The sequence below is a fragment of the Heteronotia binoei genome, chromosome 14, assembly GCF_032191835.1.
Source record: "Heteronotia binoei isolate CCM8104 ecotype False Entrance Well chromosome 14, APGP_CSIRO_Hbin_v1, whole genome shotgun sequence".
Classification (NCBI taxonomy): domain Eukaryota; kingdom Metazoa; phylum Chordata; class Lepidosauria; order Squamata; family Gekkonidae; genus Heteronotia; species Heteronotia binoei.
The window spans coordinates 7,897,270-7,910,684 of NC_083236.1; the positions used below are offsets into that span (position 1 = coordinate 7,897,270).

Sequence of the window (13,415 nt, forward strand, 5' to 3'; positions counted from 1 at the left end):
GGGATGAGTGTCTACCTGTTCCAGATTGCCAATCAGCTCATTAATATAGACGGCGAAAAGTGAAGGGGCTAAAACACAGCCTTTCTTAACTCCTTTGCTTATTGGTATAAGATTAGTAAAGAGGTCGTGATTATTGCATCTGACCCTAATTGTATAAAGTGTTTGGATTAGGAAAAGAAGTCTCTTATCAATGGAGGTCTCACTTATCTTTTCCCAGAGAATTTCCCTAGAAATAAAATCAAACGCGGATTTAAGGTCAATAAATGCTGCATAAAGAGCAGTAGTCTTATTGGAAGCATATTTATTAATCAAATGGGCTAAAATTAAATTGTGTCCCAAAGTGGAGCATTCTTCCCTAAAGCATATACTGTTATTTGGTACAAGGACCAAAGGAGCTGGGTTTCTGGTTAGAAATAAGGAATAATATCTCAATAAGAAAATTCCACGGCTTGTTTGCTTGTATAAATAGCAAAGGAGAATTCCTTCATATGGTATGTAAGATAATAGACTCCACATCAAGCATTAAAATTTAGAAAAGTTAATGGTCAAAGATACCATTCTATACTCTGCTATCAACTAGAATGGTATTTAAGAGTCCTGGGGAGTTACCTACATGATCAAATATAGATAGGAAGCAGGCAGCACTAATGGGAGTATAGAAAACCAGTTGAAAGAAAGAAAGCAAGATATATGAATTTGTGAGAATAACCATGCATAAGACAAAAGGGTGAAGTGCTGAACAAAGGAATGGGTATCTGTGCATGTCCAAAAGCACATAAAAAGCTTGTAACTCCACTTGTCCTTCGGGATTCAGGCTTCTGAGGCTTGTGTTTCCCTTTGTTTGAATAACGTTTTCCTGCTCTCTTCAGAAGCCTCACTGGTCGTGCTTTTCGATTGAGATGAACACACCAGGCAGCAGCCCATTTGTCTTACAGTTATTTTTCTCCTTCCAATAAAGTACAGCAGAAAAGTTGCCCAGATATAAATGATCAATCTATTTAATTGGAGATAGTTCACCTTGGGATAGATAATTATGACATTATTGCAAGTGGTAAATAATCAGTCATTAACTTTCTGGCATGATGATGCCAGCCGTGAAAACCTGAGATCTTTCATTAACTTTCTGATGCAACTAAAACGAACTTGAAAAATTATACTAAAATGAAACCTTCATCTGGTTTGTAAATATTAAGGCCAGCAAGAATGAGCCTTTATATAGAAAACCATGATTTAAATTGAGTCTTACTGACTAGTGATTTAAATCAATTTAATTTAAATCAAATCCACCCTGGAACTCAGTGATCTTTCCAACTTCTGAGGCAGGGCTTTCCCCAGCCCTAGCAGCTTTGAACGCACCCCCCCCCATAAATACTTCCTCCCTCTAGAGCCAGAGGTCCAGACCTTTAACTTTTTACCTCATAACCTACGTTATTCCCCCAGGACCACACAACTACATTTCCCACTATCGCTAGTGCCAATGTGCACACAAAAAGAAGAAGATGATATTGGATTTATATCCCGCCCTACACTCCGAAGAGTCTCAGATTGGGTCACAATCTCCTTTACCTTCCTCCCCCACAACAGATACCCTGTGAGGTGGGTGGGGCTGGAGAGGGTTCTCACAGCAGCTGCCCTTTCAAGAACAACCTCTGCCAGAGCTATGGCTGACCCAAGGCCATGCTAGCAGGTGCAAGTGGAGGAGTGGGGAATCAAACCCGGTTCTCGCAGATAAGAGTCCGCACATTTAACCACTACACCAAACTGGCTTTCCTGCCCAGCACTCTTTATCAACTTAACTAGACAGTACATGATGTCTGCAACCTTCACAACCAGGAAGGCCACCTCCTCCCAAACCCAGAGGGCATCCTCCTTGGTATGAGAGATTACTGATGCATCACCCAAGGAAGGGGTCCCTTCTAAGGGATCACATCCCTTGTCCTCAGAATGATGCCCTCCAACCCTGAGACTCTCACTCTCCACAATAGTGGAAGAGCTGTCAGCACAGGCATGGGACTGTTCTGGTATGCCCTTGAAGGTCTCATCTCATAAGAACATAAGAGAACATAAGAGAAGCCATGTTGGATCAGGCCAACGGCCCATCAAGTCCAACACTCTGTGTCACACAGTGGCAAAAAATGTTATATACACACATACACTGTGGCTAATAGCCCTTGGTGGACCTGTGCTCCATACACTGTGGCTAATAGCCACTGATGGACCTGTGCTCCATATTTTTATCTAAACCCCTCTTGAAGGTGGCTATACTTGTGGCCGCCACCACCTCCTGTGGCAGTGAATTCCAGTTCTCTCTCTGTGCCTCAGCATCACCAGGTTGGCAATCGTAGCCTCAAAGGAATGAACCTGCTCCCTGAGAGCCAGGAGCTCTAATGAAGCAAGCACCTAGCTGATCAAGCAAAAAGTTGGGCCCTCTGAAAGGCCAGCCACTCCGGAACTAAGAACAGCCGTTATGGCCTCCTCCTACTAAGAGCCTGCCTGAATGTTTTGTCATCACAGGTCACACCAAGTCTTTCCAGACTCTGGAAGTGAGCTGGGTGGGCAGGACGAACCGGACCCTTTTTGTTATGGTTTATTAAGGGCCTGTGTGGTATAGTGATTAAGAGTCTCGGATCAATATCTAGAAGACCCAGGTCTGACTCCTCGCTTGCGCCGTGGAAGTTCTGTTGGATGATCTTGGGCCTAACCTATCCCCATGGGTTGTTGTGAGGATAAAATGAAAAAGAGAATGATGTAAGCTTCTTGGAGTCCCCATTGGTGAACATGGCAGACACAGAAATATAACTGATTAATCAGACATCTGCAGAATCCCTTTCCCAGAACCCAAAGCTGCCACTGACCCAATGCCTCAGACACATTCTGCATATGGTCTGCTATGCCTTTTTCTTTTTTGCTATCAAGTCTCAGCCAACATATGGTGTCTCCATAAAGTTTTCAAGGGCAACAGAGGTGGTCTGTCTCTAGGGAGCAACCCTGCATGTCCCTGATGGTCTATCCAAATACTAGCCAGGGCTGACCCTGCTTAGTTTCCAAGACCTAAAGAGCTCAGGCTACGCTGGGCTACCCTCCCAATTTTGCCAGAATAATCAAATCTTGGGGGAGAGAAGCAACACAGTCAAAACTATAGGTTAGAACTTAAGGGGCGGGGGGACACACACTCCGGACTTTCTTGCCAGGTGAGGATTCAACTGAATCCTGATGCATCTTGAAGCTACAGAAAAGATATTCTTCTCCTCCTACATTATTGTGGCTCAATCTCCCCACTGGCAGTTTTGGAGCTTTCTAAATAATTGCAACAAGACTGGGAAGAAGTCTAGTTGTGTGGATCAGTGGTAGAGATCACAGGGACCATGAACTTTCACTGCAAAGACAGGAGACAAACTGGTTCTAGTAAGGAAAAGGAAAGAGCTTCCTAGTTGAGTCCCAGCTGAAGAAAACGCCTCTGAAAGAAAACGCCTAGCTCCTAATGGACAGAGCGGAGATCACCCCATTCTCTAAGCTACAGCAAACAACAAATAATGAGAATAAAAGACTTACCTAAGGGAAAACAGCAGAATGCCAATGTAATATGTAAAACAAAGCCTTGTGGCTCCTCAAAGGCAAAACTTTTGTGAGTCAGAGCCCACTTAGTTAGACTGCTCAAGTGTTGGAATGAAGTGGTTCAGTGTACGCAAAATGTCACACTAGACACACTCCTGAGACACATGCCAGACTGCGACAGGTGGGATGATGGAGGAGAAAGGGGGCATCAAGCAAAATTGCCCTTCCACATTCCTACACGAGCAACAATCACGATCACGAAGCTTGCTTAACTCATGCAAGAGAAGGGATAAAAAATAGTAAATCCTTTCATACCCATGAAGTTGCAAGCTATTTTGTGTTGTCCACTTTTTCCACACATCAATGTTTTTTCTCATGGTTCCATCTCCACTGCAAAAGACATTTTAGTATGTTATTACAGTAATAACTGGAAGTTTGGCTCTGAGTCATATAAAGTTGCTTTTCATACAAGCTGAAAATAATGCAAAAACACCACATGTAAATTAGCTGTACTTATCCAAATAATATTATAGAAATGTTTAAGTAATTTTAATTAGTAAAGTGCTATAATTGCGTTTTTGTCCATTTTTTTCAAATCATGCATATATCAAATAGCACAATAATGTATCATTGTATGATTCCAAAGCCAAGTCCAACTATACATACCTGGATTCCTCTGCAGTTCACACAATTATATTCATGTCCAGGATGACGACATAACAACAAAATATAAAGTCTATATGAATCCAGCTTCACTGAAGACCACCTCCTAGAGGTTGCAAAATTGCAGTAAGAGGACATCTCACTATCATAAAAGTTCCAAAATATCAGCAAAATCGCATCAATGGACACATGCTGGTGTGTTCTGAATTATCTTTTTCAAGAGCTGATGATCCCTGTATGAGTAGACAGACTCCACTGGTTACAGGACATTTTCTTAGTGGAACGCAGTCACCTCATTTTGAAAAACATAACACCCACTTGGAAATTTATGAATGCTTCATGGAAAATAAAGAAATGAATACGTTCCATTATGAAAATATCCTGTAATTAGTGGAGCCTGTCCACTCATATGCAATGATCATCAGCTCTCGAACAAAGTAACTATCAAATGCAATAAAAAGGCCAACACTAGAGGGGATTGGATAAACATATGGAGCAGAAGTTCATCAGTGACTATTAGCCACAGCATATTGTTGGAACTCTTTGTCTGGGGCAAGTGATGCTCTGTATTCTTGGTGCTTGGGAGGGGCAACAAGGTGAGGGCTTCTAGTGTCCTGGCCCCACTGATGGATCTCCTGATGGCACCTGGGTTTTTTGGCCACTGTGTGACACAGTGTTGGACTGGACAGGCCATTGGACTGATCCAACATGGCTTCTCTTATGTTCTTATGTTCCATTTTCATGATTTTGCTGATATTTGGGAACTTTTAAGATAGCGGGATGTCCTCTTACAGCAATTCTGCAACCTCCAGGAGGTAGTCTTCGGTGAAGCTGGATGTATACAGACTATATTTTGTTATAACGTCACCCTTCTGGATGTGGATATAATTGTGTGAACTGCAGAGGACTCCATATCTGTATATTTCTTTGAGTTGGACTTGGCTTTGGAACCATACAATGATATGTGATATCTTATATGTGCATAATTTGAAAAAATGGACAAAAACACAGAATTATATTATAGGACTTTATTAATTATAATGACTTAAACACATTTATAATATATTTTCATACAAGCTGCCCCAAACAAATGTGCATTCTGTACATACTATGGATTGCCTGTTGGGGTAAATATGATTCCTACTACACAATTTCTGCATTAACATATCACATTAATCCTTATGGTTCATTTCCAGCTGTTTCAGACCTACAGAAGACAAATCCCATCATCCTGTTTATTGGATGTATCATCCTGTTGACTGTATTGCCATACACATAATCCACCTGGAGTCTTAGTCACTATATAACTATAAAATACCATAAATAAATATAGAAATGTCTAATGCAGTGCACTTTTCCTCTGGTTACAGAAGAGCTAAGGACAAAGTACAGATGATGGACAGTTATCACTCATTTATCCTAACCATCACCCTATGATTTTGATTAGGTTGGGAGACTGTATATCACATTAGGTCTCCTGATGCAACACAAAATATACTACAATAGTTAAACAGACTTAAAATGACACAATGCTTTTTAATATGAAAATCAAACATAAAATACCTGCATGGGACATCACATAGTATCCTGTCATAAAAAAGGATCTCCTTCTTTCCATTCATGGTTATTTGTAAATTAGGGATGCTGGACGCATCATGATTTACAACCATGATGCAAGGGCTGTTTAACCTCTTGGCCTGGTGAACCAGCAAATAGCAGCGCTTGTTATCAACATCATTTGCGATTACAAATCCCTCTAGATGTAAAAAAATATTTTTGAAGAAGTCATCAGTTAATTCAAGAAAACTCAGAATCACAGAATCATAGAGTTAGACTTCGAAGGGACCTCCAGGGTTCCAGGGACATCTAGACCAACACCCTGCACAATGCAGGAAATTTACAAGTACCTCTCCCCTACACACACACACACACACACACAGAGTGACACCTGCTCCATGCCCAGAAGATAGCAAAAAAGGGGAAAAAACCCTCTCCAGGATCTCTGGAAGAACTGGCCTGACAAAAAAGTGCTGCCTGATCCCAAAGTGGCAAACAGCATTTCCCCGGGCATGTAAGAAAGGGTCATGAGTCTAAACACTGATGCAACTAAGTACCTACCCTCCTTCTCATGATCTGCCGAAGTTACCTTAAGTGTATTTCAGTTCCTCAGATAAACCATGATTAAAAACTCTATTTTAGCCCTTTTGCTCATGTACCTGGGAAAGGAACACTCATGTCTGCATGCAGCATTTCAATCAGCTGGGCGGTCTTAGAGCCAGGAGCAGCACACATGTCGAGAATCTGCCAAGAGAAAAAAATAATTTTAGAAAATCAAACATACTGCTGAGTATTATTTGAAAGCAGTAACAAAACAACTGTTTACCAGTAGTTAGTATATTCTTAGGTCCATAAGGAGAGACAGACGGGTCAGGTGGGGAAGAAAATGCTGTGCATATACCCAGGACACATCAGGGCAATATTAGAAGAATGAAGATTTCAGACAAGCAACTACATGAGAGAGACAAGCTGGTTGGAGCAAATCAGGCTTCAGACAGGGAAAGCAGGGTTTTATCTAAACAGAGTGCTGAATACTAGGCGGTTCCCAATCCTCATCTTTTGGACTCACTATTCATCAACTGAATAGAAGGTGCAATATAAACCAATAATATTATACCACCGGCATGTAAGCGGCTTTGGTTTTCCAATAATGCTCTGAGGCTGCACAGTGACGGGAAAACTGACCTTATGATGAGGCTGAACATTAAGCAACAGGGGAGGAATCATGCTGACAGTTTCCTGACGACTGATGTTCCCCTAAAGCAAAAACAAGACAAGTCTTTTCATTTCTTCCTTATCATCAGGTATAAAGATCAGAAAATACACTTTAAAAAACAGACTCATGAAACGTACAGAGAGGAAGTGAGTAGGTATTTTAAGGTGTTCTGGCAGAGCAGCATCTGGGCCACAGTGCACTAGCTGTGTTGGTCGGAAGCGACAGAACAAAGTTTGAGTTCAGCGGCACCTTTGAATCCAGTGACGCTTTGTGCATGCGCATGAAAGCTTCAAGCCATAATTAAACTTCGTTGGTCTTAGTAGTTTTTATGTGGTGGCACCAAGTTTATAGACCGCCCTTCCTCTAGAGGCTTGCCAAGCACCTACATGGCTTTCTTTTCGATGCCAGGCCAAAATGTTCCTGTTCACCCATGCTTTCAATTAAGGAGTTTCTCTTTCAACACTATTTTAGCAAAGAAACTTATTTTAAGCTGCCGCTGGTCTGTTTTAATTCAGCACTAGGGGGGAGGGGACAAGGAAAAATGATAACGCCCCTCTTTAAACCAGAGATCCAAAGTTTACCGACAGGTAGGGAAATGGCATTTTTCATGCCAGGGAATGGAATTAACAGATTTTCCCAGGAGTCTTTGTCCAAAGACCCTTAGGTGAGAGAAATAGCACCCTAATTCCGCAAAATTATTTCTCCTTTAAGGTGCAGAATCTATGTTCATGGCTGAATGTATCCATTTATTTTGCCTTTTGTCTTGCTAACCTCTGAACTTAAGGTCTCACAAACATAGATTACTAGGCAGCAGGGCCATTTTTTCTTACCAGTCTGATCAAGCTTTCACTTCTGCAATGTGTGGCACATCACCTATTTCTCACTGATCTTCACAGTATTTATTTAGTAACTGTAGCATTTTTAATGTTTCTTCCCAACTCTTTTAACAACCATTAAACTACCAGAACATAACAGTTTCTTAACCCATTCCTTAATTCAGCTACTCAGATCTTTAAAGGCTCTTCTAGCTGTCCAGACAACTTCATCTGCCTTTCAGTTATGGTGACCTCAGGATACACTTACTAACTGCAGGCTGCTGAAGGCATTTAGACAAAAGAGAGTCTTTCATCCCAGTCTTTCTGGGGGTGGCTTACAGACTCTCAGGGCAATTCAGTTAGCTTTGAGATAGCAACACGTACTTTCCAAAAGCTTCATAAATTTCTGTCATGATCTGGATAACAAAGTGACCCACCAGTGAAACTTGGCTTCTGGAGATTGTCTCCAGAAGCAAAGGTGAGAGCTACAGCATGCAGCTGTTGACGGATCTACCATACGCAAGATTAACTCCTATCCACTTTGATCAAAAGGTTTAACACCCATTCCTCTCCTGGCATATCATTAGCTATGAAATAAGCCATATCCTTCTCGTCATCCTGCAAATGGCTATCAACAATCCAAAGCAATCAGCTAGCAACATTAAACTAAACTGAGGCAGCAAAAAACCTGAAACCGATTTTAAAAAGCAGCTGCCCCTAATCTTTAAGAAGAGGACAGACTTTGCTTTGTGCCTAAATGGTGTTAACTTGGACAAATCTGGTAAGGGAGGAAGTTCTATAACTACAGAAAAGTTCTGTAACTACATCTGCTTAACTTCTGAAATAAGGGGTGCTTCAGATAAGAACTACTAATGTAGTAAGAGACAAATTTGTGACACCACCAGTTCTTATAATACCAATGCCCACATTGTCCAGGGGCCTATAAATCAACTTTATTGTCACAAACAAGTCACTCATTAGTCTGTATCAATGATAGAAGATCTCAAATAAAGAGCAAAATCAAATGTTCAGAGGCAACTGCACTATTCAATGAATAGTAAAGTAATTCTTCAGATGACTGAAATGAATAAAGTCACTTGCTGGTGGGACAGTAACACACACTCAGATCACCATCCCATCCACCTAGAGAAAATAATTCACCAGTGTTCCCAGATTCTCTCCATGAAAAAAAAAAACATTAACTCTTCAGTGCAAACCTCTCCCATACAACAAACTATTCATTATACTACAGCACATTGGCTTCAACCTTTCCAAACCTGGACTCCTCTGATCTGCAGGCATGTAACATGAGGATTACTATCTGACAGGCAGAAGCAAATCTGGAGTTATGACTGCGCTGGGAACAAAGCTAGGACTGTGGATAGTGAACCAAGAAAGCTGTGGAATGGAATCTTAAGCTAAGCTTATACCCCAGTGTTACGATCCTAGGTCTAGAGTGGTCTACAGGCCTGGAGAAGCCTACACTGGAGTTGCTTGATCTCCCAGGATCCCTTCTGTCCCCCTGACTGGGTAGCAGAGTTTTTTGAGAGAAAACTGACCCAGAGGGAGGTGAGACCTGGGAAGGAAGAATAAAAAGTCCAGCTACAGTGTTCTTTCTGGAAAGGCTGCAGGGAGAAAGATTCTTTCCGGAGAGAAGGCAGCAGCTGGAGGGTTTCCTCACCCAAGGAGGTAAGTCTGTCTGCTATTAGGAAGGGAATATCTAACCAGATGCATCAGGGCTTTTATTTATTTACACCGACCGTTACTGTTTCTTATCTCACTGCTGAACTTCATGTTTTACTATCCACTTCTTGTTCCAGAGCACTTATATTCAACTTTTTTGTAACCTGTCTGGATCCTCATGTCTCCTTGGTCACAGTTAAAAGGTACTTGCTAATAAGGAAGATACAGGGGTTGGATAGGTGCTTAGGCCTCCCAGACAGACCCTTACCAGAGTGGTGGCAGTCGGTAGCAGGCCCTTCCTGGTCCCCTGTTGTGTGACACCCAGTAAGGAGCAGGCTAAAGGTCGGAGCTATGAAGGAAGTCTCTCCACCACTGAGTGCCCCTGCCATGCCACCCCGCTGCTCCCCCCATGGTGTGTACGCAGAGAGCAGCGGGTGGTACAACACCTTTGCTCTGCATGCAACAGATGGTAGCATCAGGGGTTTCCAGCAAAAGAAAAAGCTGAAGGCCCTACAGGGGTTCTTGGCTCAGCATTCTGGGCTGCATGGCCCAAGGAGTTGAAAACTGCCGCAGCAAACTGTGATCACTGATGGGGAAAAGACTTCTTAAAGCAACGAGGACTCCCAATAAGGCAAAAGGTTTAAAAGCTGAGGAATATATTAATGTACTTACACATTCTGTTTCACTAACAAGGAACTGATGGAATTTTTCTAACTGGGGAGACTTGCGCAGGATTTTTCTGCTTAGGTTTGTGTGCCATGCTAACTCTTCTGGATACCTGAAGAAAAAACCAGATGCTCCGTATGCAGTGTCTTCAAAATCTGAAGCAGCGTAATAAAACACTTCAGTGCAATTTCATCAGTAGGCTCATGGATTCATTTTGCATATGGAGAACACAGGAATACAAATTACCGCAAGTGATTCAAACATGTCAATCAGATATAGTAAACATGTGACAGGAAATGCTATCCTTAAGAATAGCAATAATTTAAAATCTGACAATGACGATATAAACTTAACCCCGTGAGAAGCGTGCTTTAAGTCCTAAAAGGCAGCGGCATTTCCCACAAACTCTTTCAAAGTAGCTATATTTGCACAACAGACATTTAAAGATGAGAACAGTCACCTCAAACCTAATCAAACCAATAACAGATCCAGCTCAGAACTGCAAACAGACAGGGATTTCCCAAGAGGTGAGCTGCAAGCAAGCCTTCTAGTTTAGCCATGCTACTTCCAGACAAGAGGCAGGACCTTCAAACTGCTATGGGCTCTGCCATAAAGTTGCTGCCATCCTCCTCCAATCACTGGCACTGACAAAATTGTGAGAGAACCCAAACTTCTTCTGTACATAGTGAGTTCAGTATTTAACTGTAAACCTTTCAAATTTCATGTTACTACAGGGTTTTCCCTCATGATGCTTGTAAGGCTCCCTGAGGACAGTGCAATAACAGCAGTATTGCTGTAGATGGGAGGGCCCAGGATAAATTCCACCCAACATCTCCAGGGGATCCCCTGCCCCCATATGGGGAACGGGAACCCTAGGATATTTCTATAAAAGGACCGAGAAGTGGGTGATGCAAGCAACTGTCACTGGTGGCCATGGAGAACCACTGTCAGAATATGTAATGAAATAACAATTGTATTTGCACAACAAAGCAAGTTAAACACACCTATTATGCAAAGTGACCTTACCAGCTTAATGGTTGTGGCATTTCAATTTTTTGACCATCTACCACCTGGTTTTCAAGCTCCTTGAAATACTTATTCTTCAAACAATGGAGGATTTCTTTGGCATGGCTAAGAAAAGACAAATTAGAGCACATCGGTCAAAACTGCACAACAGTGTTCTACTAAAACTATTTTTTCAACTCTCCTCTTCAACCTAGTAGCTTAGTCCCAGCATTGACGCAAATCTTTCTATGATGGCCAAAATTCCTCTTATGGGACCACGAGCCATTGCAATGGCTGCTTCAAACTGATCACCAGAACCACGTTATATTGTTTCTACACCATTTACTTTAAGTGAAGCATGCTTGGGAATGGCTGTAGAACAAATCTCTTTCAGCCACAACTTTTTGCCAGCCATTTCCTCCTCTTCCTACCAGCAGTTCTCTCATCTAGAATGGCTCACCATCACTTTGTTATTCAGAGGTGGAAGAATATTCTTGACGGCTGATCATTTAGATACAAGGGCCCAATAAACAGTTTTCATCTGTTAAGCCTTTGGAGAGATATCTGATTAGGGCATCTTTGTTGTCTTTTAAGTGCCAAATAATGTGCTCTATATAGAATCTGAGGGCAATGCTGCCTTTTTGATTTGCAAACTGCTGTTAATTCTTTTTATCATGTTTGCAGGCAGGCTATTAGAAAAGCAGTGTTTACATTTTAAACAGCAATCTGCACAAATTGCATGTGTGTATGAGGCACGGAATATGCTGCTAGGGCACAAAGCACCTGAAACAATTTATATTTCTGAAAGCTTATCTGCACAGTTGTTTTTTAAAAGGTTTAATGCCTCAGTTTTGTGACAGGTGATCAGTTTTAAAGCACAGCCACTCACAAGAACTGTAAAGGGGCTGCAAAAATCCATGCATATGTTTTCCATAAGCAGCAGCTGCTGCATTACACCAGGGCTGATAGATCCTAATGTGCAACTGCCCGTTTCAGCTCCTACATGGAAACATCTGCTGAATAAAGCCAAGCACAAGTTGACCTAAGTAGTCAAAGTCAGCTCACATGTGGGAACTGATGATCTATTTTCATCTGATGAATCTTATAATTTTAGATTTACTAAACAGAGTCTCTTAGAATTTCATAAATTGTGTCCTGCCCAATCTTACACTAGCTCCCCTGCTTCACTCAGATTTGATCATCTGCCAGGAAAATGGCCAAATATTTATTTGAACTTGATAACCCGGCAACATCAGAGAGCTTTTATGCTGGCTAGGATGAACGCATTTCCTTCCAATGTTCTCTATGGATTGCTTGTTGCTGGCTGACAAGTTTCTGTATATTTCTTCCGGTTATGCCAATAAAGTTGTAATATTGATATTGACTGAAATTAATGGAAAACGACAAGAGAGAAATGCCATCACCCATGGTATATAACCTAATTTCTAACAGGCAGGCCTTTGAACTCTGTTTGTTAGAACTAATGGAAGGAAGAAAAACAAGAGTATTTACATGACAAGCATTAACAACTTTATTGGGAAATGGCCATTTCTAGCTTCTTCAATATATTTGTAAATGGCAACAAGGGCTCCCAAGGTCTTCTGCTTTAAGCAACAAATTGCAGTCTTATGACCCGACATTCGTCCTTTAAATATTCCTTCCAGCAGCAAGAAACCTGATGCAGTAGCCCTCCCTTCCTATTAAGCCTCCATTATTGATTCAGAAAAGTCCCTTTTGCTTTCAAAGCACTCATGGATGTACAAATGTAAAAATGGAGGCTTCCTAACCTTCCCTCCACCCCCAGTCTGAACTATATACAAGGCAGTCCCAAGTATGCTTCATTCTTACTACAGGATTGTAGGTAAGCCATTCTCTTTAAGCTCCTCAACCCATTTAAAGTTCAGGAATAACATCCTAGTAAGATGTCATAAGAATTATGGCATAATCAATCCAGAACATCAACTGAACTAGGACAGTTGCAAAAAAAAGAAAAGAAAAAAGGATTTCTATGGCGTTTACAACCAGCAGCTTTATTTCAGGATATGCTTTTGTGGACTTGATCCTACTTGGCCTCTTAATCCTGCTGCCCACCCCATTTCATTTCCTAAGTGACTAAGCATCTGAAGGCATGGTCTCGAGTTCAGGTCAAGTTTATGCTCAAATAAAAGTCTGTTCACTTTTAAACTAGCGTAAGATTTAATTTATGCAGCTGAGCATACGAACTGCTCAGAAATACTAAATCTCTCAAGACAATT

The 13,415-nt window shown here is 41.5% G+C and overlaps 1 protein-coding gene across 1 annotated transcript in view; it reads right to left on the minus strand.

Annotated features, from left to right (window-relative positions):
• NSUN2 (NOP2/Sun RNA methyltransferase 2) overlaps positions 1-13,415 on the minus strand; it is a 48,393-nt gene that overhangs the window by 33,181 nt on the left and 1,797 nt on the right. Inside the window, exons 3-8 of the mRNA XM_060253729.1 lie at positions 11,182-11,286; positions 10,162-10,267; positions 6,961-7,032; positions 6,435-6,519; positions 5,782-5,974; positions 3,871-3,945 (exon numbers count right to left, since the gene is read on the minus strand). Coding sequence (XP_060109712.1) covers positions 3,871-3,945; positions 5,782-5,974; positions 6,435-6,519; positions 6,961-7,032; positions 10,162-10,267; positions 11,182-11,286 — 636 coding nt within the window. The remainder of the gene's footprint in view (positions 1-3,870; positions 3,946-5,781; positions 5,975-6,434; positions 6,520-6,960; positions 7,033-10,161; positions 10,268-11,181; positions 11,287-13,415) is intronic.